Source organism: Cebidichthys violaceus, unplaced genomic scaffold, assembly GCF_023349555.1.
Source record: "Cebidichthys violaceus isolate CVI_PGR_0920_01 unplaced genomic scaffold, fCebVio1.0.p SCAF_24, whole genome shotgun sequence".
Lineage (NCBI taxonomy): Eukaryota > Metazoa > Chordata > Actinopteri > Perciformes > Stichaeidae > Cebidichthys > Cebidichthys violaceus.
The window spans coordinates 3079255-3105115 of NW_027176417.1; the positions used below are offsets into that span (position 1 = coordinate 3079255).

General features: G+C 46.4%; 1 protein-coding gene across 4 annotated transcripts in view; it reads right to left on the minus strand.

Moving 5' to 3' along the window:
• Positions 1–25861, minus strand: part of LOC137879205 (receptor tyrosine-protein kinase erbB-4-like) — a 194179-nt gene that overhangs the window by 50191 nt on the left and 118127 nt on the right. For all 4 annotated transcript variants that reach the window (XR_011103711.1, XM_068719870.1, XM_068719871.1 and 1 more), the window contains exons 4-15: positions 17514–17648; positions 16052–16117; positions 14504–14622; positions 13579–13720; positions 12837–12950; positions 11200–11326; positions 11003–11076; positions 10065–10155; positions 8569–8774; positions 7224–7356; positions 2814–2907; positions 835–989 (exon numbers count right to left, since the gene is read on the minus strand). Coding sequence is in view for 3 of the 4 variants with exons in the window: in XM_068719870.1 (XP_068575971.1) it covers positions 835–989; positions 2814–2907; positions 7224–7356; positions 8569–8774; positions 10065–10155; positions 11003–11076; positions 11200–11326; positions 12837–12950; positions 13579–13720; positions 14504–14622; positions 16052–16117; positions 17514–17648 (1456 nt within the window). In the remaining variant the exon portion in view is untranslated. The remainder of the gene's footprint in view (positions 1–834; positions 990–2813; positions 2908–7223; positions 7357–8568; positions 8775–10064; positions 10156–11002; positions 11077–11199; positions 11327–12836; positions 12951–13578; positions 13721–14503; positions 14623–16051; positions 16118–17513; positions 17649–25861) is intronic.

The following is a 25861-nucleotide window of genomic DNA, read 5'->3' on the forward strand; positions in this document are numbered from 1 at the left end:
GTCTGAAACCTTGTTGTTTTTGACAGCAAGTAGAGCAAGCTGTCGTTTCATTGTTCTGGTGTAAGCAGACTAACTCCACTTCTTTTCTTTGTTTGCTGTGCCACACTGACAGGACTGTCCCGTAGCTACAAACACATTCTATAATTAGGTGAATCTGGACTGCTGGATCTCCAGTGCAGACCGCATCATGCTGCAGACTGGAGAATCATGTTTCTATAAATGCATGCCCATCTGGAGCTCCTGGGGTGAACGTTACCTCCAGCAGATGTTTTGATTTGTGACTCACTGTGTCGGGATGCTCTTTGTTCCAGCCAGCATACCATGTTCTTTTCTATAGAACCTCAGGCACCTCACCCACCTACTTCTTCACTTGCAACCTTCGTTTGCTGTCTTCCTTATCTTACATTTTCACCCCCACCACCCCCCCGGCTTCACATCTCCCCTCTAGCTACTGTCTCTCTGCCCCCCATCCCTTCATTTATAGTTCATCTGCAATACGCTCCACATGGCCTTAAGGGTCAACGCATTCTACCTCTGATCGCAGAGCCACCAGAAGCCAGCTACAGGTCGGGGGAATCTAGCGGCTGCAAGATTAAGTCATCTTCTCCACCGCTCCCCTTTTCTCTCTCTCTCTCTCTCTCTCTCTCTCTCTCTCTCTCTCTCTCCTTGAGAGGGAGGCGCTCAATGTCCAAAGCAGTATGTCTTCACGATGCTTTTAACGGCATAAAAGCTCCTAAGCCAGAGGACGCTGCGGAAAGTGTAAAGGGGAGCAAACACTTATAATAACATTTTTTATACACGGACACACATCTTCATGTATCCTCCCCGGCTTACCCCTGGGTGCAGTTGGCATGGCAGGGGTGACACTCGTTGTTGGCCTTGGCGTACTTGAAGATGAAACTGTTGGCCCCCTGCAACCCGTCGGGGCATTTCTCCACACAGTTGGGTCCATCTTTGAAGTGGAGGCATTTTACACATTGGTCGGGGCCCTAAAAGGAGAGCAGGACAAGGAGGAGGGAGATGAGAGGATGGGTTAGGAGGAGGTGGTGTACAAGGGAGGAATAAAGAAATAAGAGGGCGCAGTAAAGGGATTAGTAAGATGGAAAGAGGGGGATTCAACAGAGAGAAAGAAATGTTTAAAAATAATGGGCAAAGAGGTGAAGGAAATAAAGTTAAGGGAAAAAGCAAGAGGGAAGAATGGAGGAATAGAAAGATATATGAGAGGAGAGAATAGAATTGAGCAGAATCAAACTCAAACCTGGCGAATCGGGTCAATTTGCTCACTTCCTACCACGGCTAATGTGGCCCGGCAGGACCCACATGAATACCATTCAGGGCTTTATAATGTGTTGAGCACAATTTCCAGGAGTGTATTCCGCTGCACCCCTGTTCAAATTGGCAAAACGCATAAAGAATCAGGTCGTGTCAAAGCGCGGCGCGTCGAATGCGATGGAGATGACAAGTGGTGACTGAGCACGAGCTCAGCTGCAGCGGGATCATGAATAAGTAAGATGGATAGTGTGTGTGTGTGTGTGTGTGTGTGTGTGTGAAAGAAGAGAAACACTGACTGTGCTCGGTGTGTGTTTACGCGCGGGTTTGAAGCGTCGCCTGTGTTGACTGAAGTACGATAGCAGTGTGTGAACTTACAATTGTGTACGTGTGTGTGTGTGTGTGTGTGTATGCAAGACTTGTTGTCAAGACGCACTGTTGTATTCTGGGCGCTGGGAGTTTTTCGCGCCGCGCACTGTTGCTAATGACGACCACAGTGACCTGACGGACAGCCTCTCACAGTTTGACACACGGAGACACACGCCATCAATAAACATTATTCTCACTTTGCATGTCCGGCCGTGTGCGTGCACATACAGATGCATCGGAGCACGTCTGTGTGCATGTGTCTGTGTCTGTGTGTGTGTGTCTGTGTGCGTGTGTCTGTGTGTGTGTGTGTCTGTGTGCATGTGTCTGTGTGTGTGAGAGCGCCTGTGGATGATTGACTCCGGTGTTATTTACTACTCGGCTGTGACCAGCATCTCAAAGCCTGCCGCCTCTCTGCGCCTCCTTGAGGAGTCTCCCTCCCTCTTCATCTCTTATTCTCTCTCTCTCTCTCTCCAGACGCGGTCATAAAACGTTACTCACACAACGCGAAATTCCACAAAGTAAGTCAAGCGGCGCATTTCGATACAACTTTCTGGAATGCAGCGCTGCAAATGTAATGTTATGCATGGCGAATAACTTTTGGGCTCACGACCCCTAAAGGGTAAGATGAGTTATTTCTTAATTTTCAGGACATTTTTTGTTTAGACTATTTGCTGAAGTGGTTTAAAATGTGCCTGAGTTTATCCTAATATGAGCACATGTCAGCTAGTTTTTTAGATGCATCTCTTCGAACATGTTAACGGGAATTTCTAACGTTTTGGAGGCTTGGTGTGATCACATCTAAAAGTGACTTTACGGGAAGGTCAGAAACTAATCTCATTTTGCTGTTTTGAGTGTATGTATGCGTGCTTGCCAAAAGCATGCCTCCGAAAGTAGCCACGGTAGTTTATCATTCCTCCCATTAACCTAGCACTCACCTTTGCAAACACAGCACTTATATCTTCTGAGATCCTGTGCGCAAAACAGATAGACTCCCACAAAAATAAGTTGGAAAATCCACTTAAGCACGCAGAAGATACGGGACTATCTTGTACAGAAAAAAAATGAGGAGTGGTTTTAATCTAAAAGTTAAAAAAAAGCATCCCTCTAGAAAGTATCATTAGGTGAAAAGGGAGTTGAGTGTGAGGCTGTCTGAAGAGGATTCGGGGGTGTCTTACCTGGCCAAGGCATGTCATGGTGTTCCCATCCAGCTTCTCACACTGGCTATCACACTCCAGGCACACAGATCCATTGGCAAACTCACGCATTTCCCTGATAGAGATAGGGAAATGGAGAAAGAGGAGCATGTATTATAGATTTGAGCGCGTATCCACATTGAAATATTGATTAAGAGCCTGCTGAGAGAGGATTTTTAAGTATGCAGTGTGGGTACGAGCGAAAGCTGTACATAGCTGCCTTTTGATTTTAAACGGCATCAAGAAAAGGCAAGGTCTACGCTTCATTTACTCGTGCCCATCTCCGCGATTCCTAATTGCAGTGACTGCTGGAGTGCCCTCTGGCAGAGGGGGCACGCAGGGCAGCTCGGTGCCTAAGACTATTTGATCAAGTTAAAGGCTTAGTGTGGTCAATATGCTGACAGAGAAGGCCCATGAATAATGAACAGCTTTTTAACTCATGGGCAAACACGAGGGGATGCGTGGAGAGAGAGGGGGGGGGGGGGGAGTGAAGAAGAGGGAAGGGTGGCGGGGGAGAGGGCGTGGACGGACGCTGCTTATGGATAAGGTGAAGGGGAGGTACAGAGAGAGTATGCAGATGAGGAGAAAGAAGAAGCTTGAGGCAGGCGAGCGTGGAGAACAGAGAGAAAACGTAAGTCAGAGATATTTGCTTTTCATCCTTTAATCAAATCCAAGAATCATTGCAGCAACCGGTAGGAGCTCTACCCGACTGTTTATTTAGCCAAGTAGAGCGGTGCACGTAGTTCATGATGGTTTTGTTTTCCCACTTAAGACATCTGGAGGAATAGAGGCAAACAATAGAGCTCAATATTGGGTTTTACACTGCAATTACACCGCCATGAGCCGCACAGCGCTTCAGGCCATACCCATGCATCCCCTATATGTGTGTGTGTGTGTTTGTGTGCGCATGCACCCGATCCATAAATTTCTCCCTTTGTTTGTGTCAGAGTCGGCCCCATTATCTTCGTTTTTTTTGAAGTGCAGGCGTCTGCGGCGAGCGAGAGGATGGCCGCTGTCAATAACAACCGCTGCCGATCAAAACCACTTTTCACATCAGAGGGATCGATCGGCCGATGCGGAGGATGGACACCCTCAGAGGAGGATTCACCCAGTTACAAACAAGCCTCTTTCTCACAGTGCTGAGATAATGAGAGTGACTCTCAGCGTGCGTGTTGTTTGTCTTTGCACGGGATGCTACTAGGGTGGAATAAAGATCCAACAGATTCCTCCCTGTGAGCTGTTTTTATGTGATCTTGCGCTGCGATATTGCACTGCGCTGAGTGTTTTATGCATCTTCATGTGGTGAATATTAGATGAAAACCTTTTAGACTTCGTCCTAAAAGCTACAAAAAAAGAAAATCCGACATTCGATGATAAAAACTAGATTCCCCTTTTTGCTGAGCCTTAATGCGAGGGCATTATTCTAATGGTCTGAATGGTCGGTCATGTTCACAGCAGTTTGTCTCAAACATCCAAACATCACGTAGTCTTTTTATTAATAATGATCTGGTGGACTCAAAGGAAACTCCCGTTGCTCTATATTTACGTTGCTCCCTTGTCTTTCTTTCCCTGGTTCCAAAATAAATTAGATTTCTCTACTGGAAGCTCCGTCTGGGGGAATCCTTTAGAAAAGGGCCCGGGCAGTGCAGAGATATCTCTTTTGTTGGTTGAGGGAAAAGAAAAGAAAAATACATTGAGGAGAACGGGTGAGAGACAAAGACCTCGGCAGTGGTGCTCTCCAGGGTCATTTCCATTCCGTTGATGCCGTTCCTCCTGATTGGCCCCCTTCACGGCTGGAAGTGTGCGCCAAGGCCCCGTCAGGGGGCGGCCTGATGAGGGATTAGCCCTGTTTTAGCAGGAATTTAAGCAGCACTGTGGCTACTATTCAGACCTCCAAACCTCCTGCAAACCAGAGCATGGCCAACCCACCAGAGCAACTTTTTTAATTAAACACTTTCAACGCCTTCCTAATCCGCTTCCTCCCTTCCTCTCCTACCCCAGTGGACACCCTCTCAGCCGGTTTCTTTTCCCCTCTTGCACTCCTTCGCTCCACCTTTGTTTTATTCAACAGATGTATAAACTAAAGGGAATTAATGCCTTTCCTCATTAAGAATGGAGACATATAATGAGGGCGAGCTGTGGAATCTTAAAAGTTTTAAATCACCAACTTGGCAACATATTTAATGAGCTTACAAACACTCAAATCTGTAGAGATATACAGTCCAGTACAACAGATTCAGAGCAAATGCAAAGCGACACACAGAAGAACCCCATATACAGTAACTAAGCGCATGGTATGGGAACCAATCATTAACTAGACTGCTGAAGCAAGAAGCGATATGAAACTGTACACTTTATGCAGATGACACTATACTACAACTTCCAAACTGACACGCGCCTCAACCACAAGCACGATACTGTAGGAACTTACTCAAAAGTGATGGAAATTGTAAATTTCTTCACTTTAAAAGGCAGCGTTATTCAATCAGTTCCAAACTAAAAAACATTATGGAGGACAGAGTTCCTTTTTAAGTTCATACCTAACTGTCTGTGTTGAAGCATGGTCTGTATTTAGTTTTTACTGTCTGAAATATATATTACAAATTACATTTAAACATACATGGGAGCATTAATTAAACATTTTCTCTCATATATACTTTTCAAAAGCACATGTAAAAACCGAAATCTAGCATTAGCTTAAAATTACAGCTTAGTCATTTAGCTATCCCTGCTAAGCTAACATTAGCATCTAACGTTAGTTGAAACAGTAATACATAAAACACACAATAAACACACAATACCTTGTTCCCGTTCCCGCTAGGCGCTTAACCGTTAATTAATAAACTCTTATTGCAGAGAAATATTTTATAACACTTTTCTTTTATTCTACACCGTCAATTATCTCACTTTTCTAAATCCGAAGTCAAGCTACTATACTCTGACGAGAGTTGTATCTGCTTCCGGTTTCACCAGAAGGACTTCAAAATAAAAGGACCCAAAACATAAAAAAGGCACTTACAAAATAAAGCTAGCAGGAAGTGATTAACTTGGATAACAAAGAAAAAGGTTTGTAGGAAATATTCACCTTACTAACAGAACCTCTTAAGAGTCATTTACAGAAGGGTACAAGCACACGGACACCAACTACAGTATTTGTCAATAAATAACATTTAGCTAGCTAAATTCATGAAATTTAAGTTTTGTATGTGCTTGAGACAGAGAGCATAAAGAAGTAGTCACCAGGAGGGAAAAAATACAGGCTATCCAAAGTTTTCATCTCAAGAAAGTTACCCTTCATCTGCCAAAGATACATAAGGTGCTTTGCAGGTGGTGAGGTCTTACACCTGGCAAACCTTTAGGTTATGGACTGTTCGATTCCACAATTCAGGCCAGTGGCGCAAAGCAAGAAGTGAGCCTGTTGAATGCGACTGACTGTATTTACAGTGTAGCAAACAAGTGTGCTCCAGCAGCTCCCTGACACGCGCCTCATCCTCACCAGTCTTCTTCAAAGCCTTCGCTGTGAGCTGTTTTTCCCGGCAACTTCAAAGCCACCCTCCCACAAACGGTGCCGGGAAAAGGACCGGCAACAAGTCAACATGACCGAGGGTTGCTCGCTCTCGCGCACCCCTCCCCTCTCGCACTCCCGTGGACTCTCTCCTCTTCTCCCCGGGGGAGAACAGAAGCTTGACATCGCTGCTCGCGAGAAAGTCATATTTATCTCGTGGCAGACGCTGCCGGTACAGTCTTACTTTGGATGGATGCTTTCAAGTGTTGTGATTCACACCATCTCCTCGTTCATTCAAGAGCAGCACAAAACAATGGGACATACGTCTACAAAGACGGGTTTCTCCCCAGGTGAGCTGGTAGCGATCTTTTTGATGTGCCTCTCGGCGGCATCAAGCAACGCCCTGAATGCAATTATTCACGCCGAAAACAGAACATCAGTGGATTGTGAGGACACTCAAAGGGCCTTTGTCGCAAATGTCAGTTATTTCACAGCTCGGCGCTGTAAACACCCTCGTCCGTCAGCCCAAATGGGCAATTTGTGATAAAATATAATACCTCAACAATATATTCAAATTGGTTTTGGACTATGGATGTTACGCACAGCCAAATGTTCCTTTAACTGTTCACAGAGACAAATCGCTCATTGGTTCATCTCATTACATTCATGCCAAATCTGCAATTAGACTCTCCTCCTCCAGAGCTTTTGAGAACGCTTTGAGTTCATTCTCACGCGTCAACGCTGTTTAAATTGATTTTACTTCCTCTGCTCGTCATGTATGGCTGTGTGCAACGAGAATGAACGCAGCCTCCTGAAGCCACCACCGTCTGACATGCAGGAAAACGCTCTTATCGAATATGTGCGTTTTTTGCGATTCGACTACTCACTCGTCGAAAAGGTTGCAGGACTCCACACAGGCGCGACCTCGTCTGAAATATCGGCAGGAGAGACACTGGTCGGGCCCCGGGCCCCAGCACCCGTCGTCTGAGCACATCTGATCGCACACCATCCGCTGCTGAGCTGTGGAGAGAAAGGACGTGAAGAAACAGATCAGAAAACTATACGCAGACATAGATACACACTGCTGTAGCCTGCACACACACACACACACACACACATAATGCAATTCAAGCATACTGGAAACATGATACGGTGTATATATTGCTCCCGATCGACCAATAATACAAGCGGGAGCAAAGTGAAATGTATCTAATAACGGTTTATTATGAGCAATTTAATTTAGGGACTGGATGCGAGTGTTTGTGCTCACTTGTTCCGATATGTGTGCGTCTATTCTGTATTCATACCGAGGAGACGAGCGGGAGCTGCGTGCGTCTGCGCATGCATGCACGTTTGTGTGCGGCTGCACAGCTGTGCGAGGGAGCATTGGTATTCCCCGCGCCTCGGCCACGAAACAACGCCCCAATCAGGACCCGGAGCCCTCCTTTTTTTTTCCCTCCACAGTCGAAACACAACAATCGATGCCGTTTCATGGGACTCGCCGTGTCCTCCATCCGGTGAGCGACACCCACGTCCCCGGGAGTGTCAACAGCCGAGCAGTCAATGGTAGACAGGGGGGTTGCGCCTAATGAAGAGGCCTGTGTAAGGCCCCATTGATCGATCTCTAACACACACACACACGCGCTGCACTCATTAGCTGGCTAATGATATCAACCGCGGCCTGGCAGCTTCCGTGTTTGTGTTTTCCAGTTATCTCTGTCCTTTTCTAACGGTGAGCGTCGCTGTCGCCAAAGTGTAACTGCGCCGTCAAAGAAGACAGAAGGGTGACTTCGAGATAATAACGCCATACGCAAGTAATTACAAAACCACGGAGGTGTGTCCCTCCTGTTATTAGACCTTCGTCCCTCTCACTGTGTTTCCACCATGTTCAGCTAGAAGCCACATGTGGACCATTCATCATTCCATCAGGTGGACACGTCCCCCGCGGAGGCAGCGAGCCTAATCCACCTCTGTGCAGGACGCATTAAGCACTTTCCTCACATGGAGCTGAATGAGGGCTTTCATCGGCCAAAGAGCGGCGGACACCAGTGACACAGCCGCCTTGGAAACGGGCACGTCTGCGTGGAAGGTCGGGGGTTGGATTTGCAGGAAATATGTGGTGAATCTAAGCTTGTAAATAATTCGAGGGCTGAGAGAACAGGTCTGGTAGCACCTTGCCCATGCATTTTAAGATGCTGTAATGTGCAGATCGTTGCAGACGGGACTACTCACTGCATTCCTTCGGATCCCGGTTGTTGCGGATGAGCACTTTCTGGCTCGTGGTCCTGAAGAGCGACGTCCAGTTGACGGTGTTGTAGAAGCACAGGCGGCTGTTGTTGAAGATGTAGACGTTTCCCGCGCTGATCTCGTCCAGCGACTGGAACTGAAGCGAGGAGATCCAGCGCTGCTTCAGGATCAACAGAGAAATGCCACTTCCGCTGCGGGAGACGAGAAAAAGAGGTTGAAGAGGTTATTGAGGAAGCAGGAGGAAGCAGAGAGGGGGTAAGAACGTCCAAAAAGATGGGCAGAAAAGGGGAGCAGAAGAGAGGGAACGGAAAGATAACAGCCAGACAAGAGGAGAACGAAGCAGACAAAGAGAGACGGTGGGAAAAGTAGAGAAAAGCATCAGAGGGGAACGACAAAGAAAAAAAGAAATACAGCACAAAGAGAGACGCTGAAGGATTGCTGAGCTTCAGGTTCATCACTGGCATCTACAAGGAGGGATCTCCTTTGACTCTGTCCCTCGGATCCGCCACTTGTAAGCGAACATAGAGCCCGTTGTCAAAAACAGGGCTAATCAAAGCCGCAGCGCTTCAAAGAGCCTCTGTGCAGAACAACATGGGCCGGCAGCTCGTTAACCCCAACGGTGGCCATCCAAACCCAGGGGAGAGACGGCTCAGAGACGGCTCAGAGCGCCAGCAGGCGAGCTGCATATTAAGTCAAATGCTAAGCGAGCGCAGAGATGTAGACGGTGACGTCATAGAAGAAGGCCTGAGAGGTCAGCCGACAACATTCAGCATGTATGAATGTAAAATGTAATGCTGCAACACTGAGGCTGAGTTGCACCAACAAGGAGTCATTTTTAAAGCCCAATTAAATCGTGGCTTATCTTTTAATCATGTTGAGATGGGTTGAGCAAAAATAATCAGTTTCCTTGAAGAAAGTCAAGAGACGGACGTAACGTAACGTAATCCAGTTTTATGACGCCGTCGCTGAATTTGGTGCAGAAAGGAAACGGTTCTGGAGCTGGAGAGGAAGATTGGACCGACGGACAGTCCCGTGTTTCCCGACTGTGAAAAAAGCTTTTCTTCCTGTGCTGCTGTCTGTTTTTATCATCTATAATTTGGTCTTATTTCTGCATTAATTAGTCCAACAAGTTCTCAACGTCGTTTTCTTTTTATTTCTATTCTCATCTCCTCTGTCCTTATTTCCTATTTTTTTATTATTAACACTTTTGTCATGTTTACATCCATTCTTGAAAACAACCAACAGAAGGTTGTGAAGACTTGATGTGAATTATTCTTTTACTCTGTTTCTTCCTCTCATATGGAATATGTTGACAAAGAGACAACTGGAAGGAATGGTATTGCCTTAATTGCATTCGGTATGACTTGCACATATCCATCAATACAATATATATATATATATATATACATACAAAGGACTAATGTTAGATGAAATAAATCCTTGTTTTTAGGCTGCTATAAGCGGGAGACATCAGGACATACCTGTACAGAGATCTACCTCCAATGGTGGCCAGGCTGGAAAAAACACTAAGATCTGTCATGTTCTCAGGCCAAGACTGGATGTTGAGGAAACCTACAGAAGAAGAAAAAGATGTGCCAATTAGTAATCGTACTTCAAGTCATCCTCAAGTCTAAGTTTCTAAAGTGCATTTGCTGCAGGAACACAGGAACCTTGAGCAAAAGAAAGACAGAAAAGTGCTTGAAGAAAACAATATACGCTAATTAAAAGAATGGATTTAATACTCTGCACAATCTGTCCACTTGCACTTGCCTTTAATGACAGATTACATCAAATCAGGATCTGTGGAGATGACATTAAAGGGATGGAGCAGGAAATGGCTGGGATAGAGAGGCCATTGCTCTTTCTTATTGCTTGGGTTTTCATTATGAAAATGCAGTTTCACTCCATTAGCTGTTTGGCTCAACTGCAAGTCGCAGTTTAATATGACAAAAGATTTTGTATACGAGGTATTGCTCATCCCTGAAGGCCTCTAATAGTTAATGAATAAATACACACTCAAGCATGCGCACGCACACACACACACACACACACACACACACACACACACACACACACACACACACACACAGCAGCACATTACTGTAAGCATGTACAACTATTACACACACACACACACACACACACACACACACACACACATAACATAATATCCACCAGAGGACCTTTAAGAGTTCACTGACAAAAATCTGCTTTACACTTTCTCCTTAAAGCTTTCTTTTATTGCCTCGGAGACGACACACACACACACACACACACACACACACACACACACACACACACACACACACACACACACACACACACACACACACACACACACACACACACACACACACAACGGGATGATATTGTTTTGTTTTTCAGTTTTTCCATGGTGACTCCGGTGAGGCAGTCTCACCTGTGATCTCTTTCACAGTGCGGAACACGTTGAGGCGTTCAGGGTCCAGAGGTCCGATCCCGTGATACATGTCCCTGAAGAACAACACAGACAGGTGAACACCATCTTCATCCAGATATGACACGTTCTGTGTAATCCGATGACAGACTGCATTGACTAAAACTAGTATTAAAGTAAGTGTGTGAGCTGCCACTCACCCTTTAATGCCCGTAATGAGGAAGATGAGGTTGCCGTTGATTTTGGTGCAGTTGACAAACTTATCGATATTGCTGGCGTCCACGGTTTGAGCCGTCTGCAGGCTGCCCGTCCCAATGCCATCGCACACTGACGGAACACAACCACGCATTATTGAAATTACTAAGCTGCCTTAGGTATGAATTACCTACTGTAGTGTATATCCAAAGTGCCCTTGTACAGCGGAGACCTCATTTTTGAGAAACTCCTATTAGCTATTTGTCACGTTGATTCCCTTTTATGAAAATATACGCCTGCTTTGGTGCATTGGCAAGGCCACGGCCCCTCTCCATGCATTGAAATTCTTTTGATGAAAGCACGGGCCAATCCACCGCCAATCCCACCCTATAATGAATTCATTACATCTGCATTAATTACACTTGCGGTCTGGTGTGAGCCAAGTATTTCTGACAGAGGCGGAGGGGATGATGAATAAGGCTCGCATTAAGTGGTGTAACCAGTTTTTGATAGTGATTTATACCAGCCAATTCCATATCTGAAATGTTAATTTGTTATCATTTCCCCCAGTTCCTTGGGCTATCCCTCATTAACCCCTGCCTGCTGCGTGACGATGTAATCAAGAGATTAGCCAATCAGTGGAGGCTCCGTACGTGGAGCCCGGAGGAAACCCAAAAAGGAAAAAGGGCACCTCAGTTTGTGGGACCGCTGCGGTGAAGGGGCTAATCCTCCGTATTGACCTGAAGTAATGTCGTTTAATTTCACATTAGACGTTTGAGGCATTTAGCTCACACTCGCGAAAAAATGAGTTGTAATTACTGCGCAGGTAACAGCAGCAGCGTCTCCTCACGGGAGCATTTCATGTTAATTAACATGGCGAGCATGTGACCTTCATTTACGGCGCTTTTGTCGTCCTCCGATGTGAAATGAGTGTTACAGTTGATATTCACGCAGGTAATATGAGAAGGGGGCTAAATGACGTTCATGCCTTTGAATAATGCATCGATACATGCCTAACAAATACAGAATATTTAGTATTAAGTCATAACTGTATATGCTTGAAATCAACAACATAGAAGAATCCAGTCATAACATTTTACTGAATGTCTTTGAAGCTGTAGAAATGAGTTCATCATTCCTGTACAGATGCAGGTATTAACTGGACGTACCCAAAAATGATACAAGATTTAAGTGGGTACATTAGAAGAAATAATCCGGCTGTATATTTAGTGTAAACATGTATATATATGTAATATATATAATTTATTTTATTTTTTTTAAAAAGCTGGCTCCCGTAAAGATGAATTACATTTCCTATAAAGCGTTTTAAGTAATTCCTGGGGCCTCTGTTGATCCAGTATCATCACTGTTAGCATAAAGCTATTAGATTAAAATGGTTTAACCGCATAAGCTCTAGTGCATACAGTAAATGCAGTGCAGTAGGCCAGGAAGTGGGGGAAGCAGGAGAATTAAATATCAACCTGATTTTCATCTCAATGAGCAAAACTTCCACATTATTCACCGGAACATCTGTCTGTTGTCAAGAGTGTCTCACACGGCAACGGCCACCAGTTACGAGTGACGAACACACCCCAGTCTAATGAACGGACATCTGTGTTATGCTGCATCGGTCTTGGTTTACCTTTAGGACAGATGTCGGTGCAGGGGATGCACATTTTGATGCGGTTCTCCTCCACTTCCATCTTGTTGCTCGGACACGCTCTGACACAGGAGCTGTGGTCCACCACGAAATTATCTGACCGCGACAGACAAGAAAGAGCGTTAGTTGACTTGTAGTCGAGCGGCGTCATGTCATGGACGTCAGAGTGTAGCCTTCAGACTCCTCTAAACCTCCTCTTGATTGTATTTTAATCACGTTTGAATAATGATCAAAACTAATGGGCTAGGGCTACGTTGCTCAGGAAAAGCAATGAATCAAATTAGTACTTGGGAGCGGCTGTGGGAAAATGCGACTGGTGTATGCTCATTTGATGATCAGTGGAACTTGAATATACAATCTGTTGATGTAGCTTGACTTTTAATGCACGCTCGCTGAATTACCACAGCACTCTGACTCCATATCTGGGAGAGGAAGAACTACAATTTGCTTTCTTTTCAGCTGCCAGAAGCTGAAACAGATGGCGGAGCAACTAGTTGATTGAGATGCGCAATTTATTTATGTCTGAGTAATTTATCTTGACTTGCAATAATTGTCTGGGATCTTATTTCAGGATAGATAAGAGGCTGAATGCCTCTTCAATGGACATCAGCACACAGCCTATAAAACTTAATTATGAGCATCATAATGAGCATCTGTGTTCTTGCAGTGTCGTGGCTGATCTACTTGCAGCATGGATGTGCGTTATGACTTGAAGCAGACTTACGTGGGCATTTCTTCACACAAAAGGCTCCGTAGGTGTACTTGGCTCTGGGGTTGTGCTCTAACTGGAAAGACGTGGGGTTGTACACAAACGGCTGAGGGCACTGGGTCACACACGCTCCGCTGTCGTTGAAATTGGTGCAGGCCTGCAGGGAGCACGCAACCACAGTTAAGCAGAAAGGCAGAGGATGCTGGCCAGATTTCCCACTGGGAGGGGGGGGTGCATGGCGGGAAACGTGGCGAGGTAAGGCGAGGGAGAGGGTTGCGATGTTTCTCGCATAAATCACCGGGGGGTGAAAGAGTATTACGGCAGCATTTCATTTTTACGTCGGTCTGAGGCACGCGGGTGGCGCAGCCGTCCCTCGTCTCTTTGAACGCCAAATGGGAGAAAAATTGGAGCCATTGATCCGCGGTCATGATGTAAATGGTGAAATGTTTTCCCATAAACCTCCTAAGTGTTTTGCCGTCTGTGGCCACAGGCTGAAACGGCGGTAATTGAATTGGATGAGCCTTCCTGTGAATTACAACTACAATATCGTCTCCGTCGGCGTGTGGCCGCGCGACGTGCGCGAGTTTGCGAAATAGGAAGAAGTTGAGGTGATAAAAGGGCCACTAATTGAAACACTGAATCACCAATTTGTTCGTTTGAAGAGCGCCCGCCGTGGAAGACTTTTACAGCCCCTGTAAAATGACAAACAATTTATCAGCCGGTAAACAAAGTGGATCATTTTCAGGCGGGTGAGGATGACAAACAGATGTTGCGCAAAAAGACGCGGAGGGATGAAAAAGGAGACGAGGATAGTGACGTTCTTTTTTTGGTCTTTGGGGCAGAAAAGAGAGAACGAAAGTTAGGAAAGAAAAGGAGATATAAACAGGGCAGCAGTGTGTGTGTGTGTGTGTGTGTGTGTGTGTGTGTGTTGGTGACGTACGAAGCAGTCCGTGTCCTTGGGGCCCGAGCAGCCGCCGGCACACTCGCGATGGCAGCAGTCGCTGACGTAAGGCCCGAAGCATCGACCGTCACACTGCTCTGCACACACCGTCTTTGTCACTGCCCAGGAAGTGAGAAGACAGGGATTTGAAAAGGTCTGACACGCACATTCTCACTCACACACAAAAGGGACAACGCCACCACCCCTCGACCTTCCTCCCGCGTTACAGCGGCACGCAAACGTCGGCCGACGCGGAACGCGGGCGGAAAACAAACGAGGGCCTTCAACAAGCTAAAGGTCAGACAAGCGGGGTCGTGACCACGGTGTCACCGGCACGGATGCCCAGACGGACCGTAACAAAAAAAAACAGAAAAACACCGTCTCCCCTTTCAACAGCTGCTCTGGAGGTGCCCCTGAACGAGCCTTTCATCCCCCAACCGCAGTGAAAGTCCGGACGCTGTCGGTAAATAAAGTTTTAAAAAATAAAGTTCATGGACCCCACTGATTCATCATATCTGTGTTTATACAATGAGCGTTTTCTGCCAAGCGGACCGATTGGCCAAAGACACCTTCCAACTGTGCTGGTAATTCCCTGAAAGCCTGCTTGTTTTTTGTTTTTTTTGCTGCTATGCCAATTTGTGGCATCCAGGGAAATATGAACTCCCTCTCCTGCATTCGTAATATAAAAACTGTTTGAAAGGAAGCCGTATTAGTCAGTGTTAACAGTGGAGTACAAACACTTGGATGTGACTCGCACCTATTGCATCAAAGTAGCTCCGACGCTCGCGCTAAAGAACGGCCTCCCACACAGTCATCGGTCGAGCACGAGACACAGCAGCCAGCGAGTCAGCAGGAGGCATTTAAAACTGCTGTGCTCACTCTCTACTGTGCTGGGAACATAATGATGCAGTAGTGAAAAAAAACAAAAAAAAAAACAACAAGGCCCTGTAGTCTATTAGTCTGTGTTAGTCTGAGAAAAACAGGCCAGTTCCTCTCTAGGTCCTGACGACACGAATAGAACTGCAATTAAACAGAGGAGCAACATTTCCTTCCTTCCTCTTTTGTCCATTGTTCACTTCTTTTGTTACATTCATGAGTTGACTTATTGAATTTAAGGGTGATTTTGGTCTAACAGCCCAGACATATGACATCTGAGTCAACGCAGATTAAAGCAGATTATAGATTATTTTAAAGCAGAATGACCTACATTTAATCCAAACAGTTAAAATACACTGTCTTAAACGAACTAGCAGAACTTCAGAAGCCTAGACTTCAATTTACAGAAGTAATAAAGAGACGGCTGTCGGAGGAACAGTCATCCTGGCTCTGTCTAGAGTGAAAACATCGAAAAAATATCCCTAAAACTCACTGAATAACATGTTGTTCTTAGAATGAGATGATTGATATCAGCCTCTGTCTGTGCAGAGCTTCATCAAAATGAACTATTCCTTTAAGTCAGTGTCTGTGATGCCCTATTGGTCCCACTTTAGTTAGCAGGCCATGTGTGTGTGTGTGTGTGTGTGTGTGTGTGTGTGTGCGCATACTCACAGGTTTGACATTGGTCTTCTTGATGGCCCCAGCATCGTCCGTTACATGAGCGATGACAGCGTCTGCCTGCAGAACACACACACACACACACACACACACACACACACACACACACACACACACACACACGGACACACGGACTGCGCTTCAGACAACTCCTCAGCAAACTTAAGATGTAGTTTTGACACAAATGGACATGGAAGCACAGCCCCCTCGCAAAAATAAAGGCCTAAAAGTGTAGTCACGCGTGTCACGCACACCCTTAAAACTTCCCCCCTCCTGACAGATCTGTTGAATCTCCTACGCTCATCCGACAATAGACCCGGAGCCATTGTGGCGACTTGTGGCCTGTTGAAAACAGAGGCTTGAGAGACAGGCTTCTACTCCCTTCCATCAAGCGCTGGCACAGGCAAAGTGGGACCTGACAGAGCATTAACAGCCCTCGTCTGCCAGTGGCCCATCATCAACACTTAATTGACTACGGGTTAATTACAGAGTGAGTGGAATAGCACAGCAGATTGTCACCCGGCCCCATCAACCACTCCCACTGTGGGGTTGTTAATGTTAAATACCGACTACGACGCTGGCAAAGGGCCCCAATTTGGCAACCTCGACTCCCACACGCTCTCTTGTCATTTGTTTGGCCCACCTCCTCTGTTCTTTGCTGTTTTTCATCCTCCTCCTCCTCCATCACAGCCATTCCGTCAACAAAATGTCTTTTACACATATTGTTCTTAAAACTGTCTTTTAAAAACCCTGAATTTTGGCAACCAGCTCCGCCACGACGTCTCACCGCCTTTGCTGATGTCGAGAGTCAACGCTACGCAGATTCTGTCTGGAAGCAAAGAAAGGGCGCCGAGCGTTTCCATCAAAGAAGCTTTGACATTGTCTCGCCTCGGCTGTCCCTATTCACCCCCCGACACGACGCAGAGGGCACCAAGAAACTATGCTTCACTATGATTTCCCCCTCGTCTGCGTCTTGAAATGAGCAAGAGGCTCCTCCACAAATGTGCAGAAAATAAAAGTTCGAGAAGACACAGAATGTCCGCCGGATAGCGACGCCTGATATGTCCAAAGCAGGGGGGAAGCTGGGGGGACTGCGGGTACCACGAAGAGGGTGTGTGTGTGGGGGGGGTGGGGGGGGCACCAGGAGAAGTGGGCAGCTTCAAACCAGCTGTCAGATTCACTGAGATTTAAAAAGAGCACAGCAGACAGCAGCTCCATGGGCCTCGCTGCAGAGCCGCTACCACACCACTACAATGGAAAGGTTCACACGTTGATCTAACACTATGTGATTTCGCTTCCAAATAGCCGCCAGGCAAACGGAATGAATAAAAAGAGAAGGGGCACGAGCGCCGCTGGTGGGGCGTGTGCTTCCAAAGCATGTTGGCATGCGGCCTGCCGTTAGAAGAAGCCTTAAAAAAAATATATATCCAAAGCTACTGGTTCCACTGGTACTCACATCCGAGGTTGCTGTTGTTGGACGGCACCACCAGCAGCTCAGCCTGGGGGTTCTTGATAATGTCACGCCAGTGGATGGTGTCCGCATGGCACAGGAATTTGTTCTGGTCAACATAAACACCCCCATTCAGTATCTCTGCACAGGGAGAAAGAGAGAAAAAATATGGAGAGAAATGAGCACATAGGCGTGGATATACAGCACATGTACAAGATGGCAGAAAATCAATACTTCAAGGTTAACTCCCATAGCTCCTTTGTCTCAACTGTGCTGCATTAAGTGTTCCCTGAAGTCCATCTGAGCATGAAGATAAATGTTATTGACAAATGCAACGCGGTAATTCAATGCCACTTCCACAGACAATGATGTTCCATAAAGAACTACTGAGCAAGAAATAACAAAATGAAAAGAGTCCACGGATCTCACAAAACAAAACCAAAGGAACTCCAGCCGGTGTAAACTCTTCATTATGAATGGAGTGTTATAGAATTTAATTTAGCTTGATAGTTAATGAGTTTGAATGTCACTGGAAGACACCAGATACTTGTTGTGTTAATTAAAAGTGAAATAGTACACTGGAGCGTTACATGCGTCCTCATCGAGGACACTGTTCATGAAATAAGTCCGGTGTAAAGTTTCTCTCGTGCATCTCGTTGATTTCTGGCGAGTAAAGACATTCTTATTGTTGCACTGTTATCTTCAAGGGCTCTCTCTGTCTCTCTGTCTCTCTCTCTCTCTCTCTCTCTCTGTCTCTCTCTCTCTCTCTCTCTCTCTCTCTCTCGGCTCACAACAGGCCCGGATCCTCAAACGGACTCGGAGAAAAGAAGGGATCGCAGCTCTCTTGACCTCTCAAACCGAGAGCCGGCACACCAAAGACAAAGGCAGAATTCTGCATCTGCTTAATAGCAAAAGTATGCTTCTATTCAAGGACCAGTGCCCTTAACAGATGCCTGCGCGTAGAGCACGATAGGTAATTCTAATCCCTCTCCCTGTTACTAATCCAGGATTTGGATATGGACACAGAATGAAATGATGCTGCAGTAATCCCCCCCCCCCCCCATCCAAAGCCGTGACCCGTGGCAGAAGGGAAACAACAGCCCCCATCAGGGTCTCTCTGGGACACCGGCTGTATTATTGAACCTAGTTGAGGGATTTAGATACAATCACCTTCCATCCTCTTCTCCTTGAATGTGAAGTAGTGCCGGATTCCATGAAAGTACTTGTCACAATAAATTAAATTTCATATATATATAAAAAAAAAAAAAAAAAAAAGTAACAATGTGGTTTAAATCGGGTCTGGATTAGCCAACGGTAAAGAAGGATATTATCTCCACAGGCAGATTATTAACAGCGTATGAGTTATGCGGACGATTCGGCGGCAGAGGAGCGCACGCAGGAAGCTAATCATTACCATCCGACACCCTGATTAAAGAAGTGGGCCTTGGTAGAGACGGGGACATTTATTCAAAGCCCTCTTAGAGGTGACACGGCGCTCCGTCTGCCTGCTGAATGGCCTACAGCCGCGGCTTCATGTAATCATGTTCCCGTCACAATGGACGATTTATCAGGGGGTGTTTTACATTCATGGAGGACGGGGGGGACGGGGGGGGGACAGGCCATGCTTTAGTCAAATAACGTGGACCGCACTGTCAGCATGCTTTGATGTCATTTTAAAAAGAAATGAGCGTTACGCAAGCGACATCCCAGACTGGACAGATTTCTGAGCAATTTACTGAACAAGCATATTATGATCTCCAAAATGTCTTGATGTGAGTAATCAACTGTGGAAGTTTCATATCAATTAGTTAACTTTAAAGGCTTCCCTTCAGTAGCGCTTACATACGGCAAACTGGACACTTCCATTCCTCTCTCTATATTCTGAGAGGGGTTTGTTCAAACATGGTGGAATTGATTTTGTATGGCTGTTGACAGTATTTTCTGAATAATGAGGTGATAAAAAGAGATATCGATAATTCCCTCCGTAGAAACCTTTGACTCTAATGCGTCAACGAGACGAAAACGAGACTTCTGAAGGCGGCGCGACGCGACGCGCTGAACACTTGATGATGGAGAAGAGCGATGAACTCTGACATCGGAGGAACGCAGCAGCTGCATTGTTTTTTGTTTTTCTCCAAATTTGAGACAAAACTTTTTGAGAGCGACACAAATGAGACGGTGCACATTTTTCATAACTTTTCTGAAGTAATAATTTCTACATTTGAAAGGTATGACAGAGAAAATCCATTTCGCTGTTTTATGGGGAGCCATCTTTCTGTGCGACCCGCCCAGCACCGTCCCAAATGCTCTTTTAAGTGCTTGTGTCCAGATCCCGTCTGCTCGCTGAGAGACAAATTGCCACCTCTGCCGTCCATCCGGGGCAACGGCCACTAAGTCTTCCAGCGGGACGGCGAGCCGGCATCGGTGTGGTCGTTCATTAACGCGCCGACAGTCCTGCACCGCCGCCGCCCGCCCCCTCCCCTCTGCACCCCCACCTCCACGCTTCGATCTTTCCATCAGGTCGGGAGATCTACAGCCGAACATGCCCCCCCCCCCCCCCCCCCCCCCCCTCCACACGGCTTTGAGTTACGAGGTAGTCATAAAAGCCATTGTCCTGCATCAGAGCGACGGAGGGAGAGAGGAGGTGGAGGGGTGAGATGTAGGGAGGGAGGGAGGGAGGGAGGGAACGGAGATATGAGGAGAACATGAGGGAGAGAGAGGTTATTGCTAAGGTTAAAACAATTAAATACAATTTAAAATATTCAAAGTGATAACTTCCAAATCTTTTCCATAAATAGACTTTTACTGGTGCTGCTCTGTGAGGCGAAGGACGTGTGCGACTCATTTGCTCTAAAGACAAGGCTTCTGATCAGGAAGTGATCTATTCACTGTATTTGTTACTTGTAATTGTCTTGACTTGACGGGCTCCTCCAGTGAGCTTCATGGTGTAGTTTAGAAGGGCAGACTTTATGTGGACTTCAACAGCACCTGCTGTGGGTGCAGACCCAACAATATGAAGGGTGAACATTTGGATTTAATCATTTTTCAGAGTGAAAAGGAAAAGGACTGACTGGCTGGCGTGAATAGCAGTGGCTGACAGTGACAAGAATTTCTTTAACAGGAAATCCAAAAGGTGCTGCTGCTCAGGACCAAGATAATGAGAAATTCACTTATTTTTAACTTGTAGACTAAAATGTCCATCCGTTGTCTTCCGCTTATCAGGGGCCCGGGTCTAGATCGAGGTTCGGCTGCCCGGACTGCCCTTCTCCAAAGCAATGTGTTCCAGCTCTTCCTGGGGGGATTCTCAGGCGTTCCTCAGAGCCTCTTCTAGAAAAACTTCCAGAAGGAGGCGTCCAAGAGATCAGATTTTCTCCAAAAGGAGCTCTGCAGCAGCACTTTAACCCTGTGTTCACCTAACAGAAGAGCTGTTGGAAACTCACCACAGATCTCATCACTGTGCCTAGCTCCTCATTGCTTCTTTCAATTCCTGCACTATTGATGCTAATCATGCTTGAATGAGCTCCGCAGCGTCTAAAGCGGGCTGATATCAGACAAAAAGAGAAGCCCTCATCTTCCCTTTTGATAGTCAGTTCAGCCGGGCGCTTTGCTGGGCGACACAGTTCCCAGCGACGCCGGTTCCGTGCGGCCCGCTGAGGGCTCCGCCATATGCTCGGGTCATGTTGGGTTCAAGAGTGTTTCTGGTGGAGCGATTTGCTACACCTCCCTTGGCAGTGACACAAAGTGCCTCGCTGTGACGGAGGGAGAATCTCACCGAGCGAAAGCTAAAAGTGTCGTGTCAAATCAGAGATTAGGTTTGAAGCCGCGCGGCGTGACGCGAGGTGATCGGCGGAGGAGAAGATGATTAGGAGATGTTTATCATATCAAACTGAATATACTTATGAATGACTTTGTGTCTTTTCCTCCACGTCATCCTGTCCCATCATTGCCCCAATTATGAGTTCCTGCAAACACCCCGCCTAAAGGGCGCTGTGAAACTTCAAACGGGTTGTTGCAATGATGCAACGAGGCTTTATTGCCAAAAAAAAAAAGAATCAACGTCAACCGTTTCAAACCGAACTGAAATTGAGAAATGAAACCCAGATGCTCACATCGGGCCGCCACCTTCTCCTCACAACAACAAGTCACGTTTTAATGTTTTCAGCCGCATCGAAACGGGAACGTACCATTCGCTTAAGTAAGAAGAGGGGTGAGTTAAACAACGGCACGCATGCAAAGACTACACAACACCAAACGAATGTTTCATACAAAGTAGACATATAAGGGTTACCATACTGCAGATGGACGGTACGGTCGGTGCAAACTGACTGTATTTTCTCAGACCTTGATTTAACTTTATATTTGTGCCATTCAAATCAATAAATATCACCAAATATATCTCCAAGCCCCGGTAATTCTGAGGGTTTGCCAATTATAACTTTGCGGAACACAAAATGCATTACACAAGAGAAACACAAGCTGGTGTGTTGCCATTAAAGTTGATAAATTGACCAATTAAAGGGCAGAAAAATTGGTCTGAAATGAACGACGTAGCGCTTGAGAAAAGCTGATTGTGATGGGGAATAGAGCGAGGACGTGACCTCTTCACACCTCTCGTGTTTCCATTCATATTTCACCTTTTGCACTGAGCCGCGACTTTAAATCAGGGGAACAAGCAGTCGGGCTTTCTTCTACACCACTGAACTAAGACGCGCCAAAAGAGTGAGGAGTGCAAAGAGAGAAGCAGAGTGCTCTGACAATACTCCGGGTGACACTTGAATGATTCTGTAGAACTATAAAAAAAGAAAGAAAAAAAAAAGCAACAATGGCCACCAATTTGGGCTTGAGCTCAAGGGCCGGAGAGGCGACGTGGTGTGAGATTCTTTGGTCGTATTTATTTGCATTGTGCATCACACGCCCTCGAACCAGAGAAGGGCACAGACTGTTAAGGAAGTAAAAATGATCCCTGTGCCAGGTTGTCTTTGCAAAGCCAATTAAGTTCATTTTACTGTCGTTCAGCAGAGCGAAGAGCCCCTAGTTTGGAGTAGTTTCCAGGCAATGATGGCCCCAGCACCAATCAGTGGCCATAGCTCTATAGGGAGCCTGCTGATGAGTTTTCATCAGTGCTGCTAGCCACTTGTCCCACATCTCTTCCTCTCCCTAATTATGCTGATGAATAAGGCCGTAATGGTGATCCGTCCTGGCCTGATGAGTCCGTGCGTTCCCCGTTATTGTCACGTATCGCACGACTCAAGCGGAGCCCGGCCGCTCGGGCCATTCCACTCTGCTCTTTTCATCTCTCCATCCTTGTCGTCCCCCTGCCCCGAACCCAGCCACACCCCCTCCCGCACCCAGTGTACTTCCTCACTCCGCTGATGGGCCGACTTGCTGAGCACGGGGAACGGGGAAATCGAGATGATCATTCTTTCCCTCCACAGTCGGGCGCTCCTCTTTTTCTTGAGCAGCACGCAGACACACTTACAAAAACCAGACCAGCTCAGGAAAAGCCCGTAGATGCCCACTGCACACGCAGCCATCTAAAATGAAAAGACATAAAGAACCCCTACGACGAACACCTCCGGTCCAACGGCAGAAAGCCTCTCAGAGCTCGGCTGCGTCGGGTCGACAAAGCCTCGCATTTTGCAGGCAGAGCGTGAGAGCTAAGCCGAGGCTTTGCCTTTTAAATGCCAATTAATCTCTCGGTGCTTGGGAGGATGCCCCCATCCCTTTTTTTTTTTTGTCATTAAAAAAATAAATTAAAAAAATTCCCCCCCAAATAAAAAAAAGAAAGTAAGATGCATCCTCTTTATAGAAATCCCAGCAAGAATCCATTGTAGCGCTGCAAATGAGAAGTCATTTAAAAAGGTCATGTTCTTCTTTATACATATAATTTATTCCATGAATAGATTTAAAAGACTTTATAGCATTAGAGACATGCCTTTACCTCTATGTTCCCTGCTCTATGTTGCATTTGTTTTCTAATCTGCTACTATTTCAATTAGCTCTGTTATTAGCCATTATTGATAAATGCAGGATAATGTGCATGCATGTTGAAATAAATCAAATCTTTTCTCGTCGGCGCTGAGCTGCTGTCAATCCATCTGCTAACCTCCGGCTCACGTGTTTCCCATTAAGAAGCCTTTCAGTGGCTCAGAGGCGTCGACCTCTTTCTGGTGTCCTTTGCAATGTAAATACGTAGCAGTAAATACATAGCATAGCAATTACGTGCACGCTTTGGGCCACAGAAGACCTTCGTTGGGAATAGGCCTAATGAAAGACTTGCATACGTTCTGGTAATCAGCCCCAGTGTGAAACATCTTTGCATTTGTGTCACATGTTCTTATGGTATTTTAGTCTTCCAGTGCTCAGCAGAGCCTCTCAGCCATGGACACGTTACCTCTTAATATTTACAGGAAGTGTTGAATTTCAGCCGAGTCATTTCACCCCCACACACACGTGTTTTTAAAGCTTTTATTGTGGACCCGGCACGCCACGGCATTGTTTGAAGAGCTTTTACTTGAGAATTTACGGGATGTGTGTAAGCCCTTTTGCAGTCATTTGCATGCATCAGTTCCCAGCGCTCTGCATAGCCAGCGACACAGCGCAGACAGCTGGCATGACAGAAGGTGCCGAACTGGGGAGTGGGGGGGGGGGTGATACAAATTGCCTTCATTTTCTTAGAGTGCAACCTCTTCAGGGAACACCGATGAACATTACACAACTGCAACAAATCTGCAACTCCGGAAAATAATGACTCGCATGAGAGCCAATGAAGTGAAGTCGGAGAGAGGAGGAGAGATTGTGTTCAAGTCCTTTATGTCCCGAGCAACATTTTCAACCCCCCCCCAGATAGTAATGTCTCTAGGAAAATACAGCGCTGAGAAGGATGGACGTGAAAACAAAAAGAGGCTAAATAAAGATTGCAAAACCAGCAAAAAAGCCTCTTTCATCTTATGGCTGGAATGCCCACAATGCACCTGTCGTGAATGAACGGCGCTTCAGCAGGAAGAGAACAAGGCCAGTTCAATTTGTGGGAGAGGAAGTTTTTGCAAACAAATGGGATGGTTAATTGGTGCTTTGGGTGCAGTAGGGTCTGCGTGGTTGTGTGTGTGTGTCACCAAAAATCGAAACCCGTAATTTAAATTAAGTTGTGGATTTCTCTCCTCGGCCAATTTACAGTAAGACTAAGAAACCCTGCGATTTGAGGTACGACTTGAGTGGAAAACAAGCAGTCGGTCTCTCAGGAAACCCACTGTGTGTAATTGTGAAGCACTCCACTGTACAGTGCCTCCAAGCATGTTTACTCTAAAGAGGGGGGAGAAAGAAAAGAAAAAAAAACAACAACACAGAGGCTGTTGAGAAAGTAGCTGCTTAAGTGAAAACGACTCCTCAAATCCCATGAATAAACTGTTAAGTCTCCAGACTGCAAACAAGCCGCTGGTAGATAAATGGCTGCAGATCGCCAAGATAATAGAGACAGAAAACGGCGACTAGTTTGCCTCGAGGCACGGAAAAAAAAGCAAAGCGTCAGCAGAGGGGCTTCGGTGCGAGTGACCGAAATGAAATGAACTTTCTCAGAGTGCAAAGTGGGCAGCGTCTATAAAGACCCGTATTATTCACACACCTAAAAAGCTGTCTGACGGGTGCGCCATGTGTTTTTAGGAAGGATCCGATCCTCGCGAGCCAAACCCACCGTGGCTCGGGGGCCCAGCGACTCCAGGAGAACTTATCTGATCTTCGCGGCAAAGCGGAGGTGGGTCTCCAGAGTCCCGTTTCCCCACTTCTCCATTATTAGCTCTGCCAGCCAAAGAGATATTGTGCTCGGTGACAAATGGGAGAGGAGCGCGAGGGCGCAGACAGCGCGGGGGAGGTCCCCCTCCATCTTCACCCCCCCCCCCCCCCCCCACACACACACACACACACACACACACACACACACACACACACTCCTCTCTCGCGATGCCGCCGTGTCCTCCCCGATAACCATAATTGTGTTTTAAAGCCCCCTGATTAAATTTCTCAGTCTGGAATGATATTGTTTTGCGATGAATCCTTATGAAAAATGCTTGGTGTTAGGAGATTATGGAGGCTGTGTAGGTGCTGGAGGAGGCAGCCGAAAGGTGGAGGCGGAGATGACATTCATTTTCTCTCTTCTTTTTTTTTACTTTTAAAGATTCAATGGATGCTAAATGAATCCCTGCCATCACTCTTTTCCTCCGCCCGTCTGTCAGCCTCGCCCCCCGTCTCACAGACACAAACACCGTTCTACTTTACGGTAGAGAGTCAAACTCTAAACTTTTGCATGTCTCTGCCATCATAACGGAAGTCTCCCATCTGAGTGTCACAGTACCTCTCGG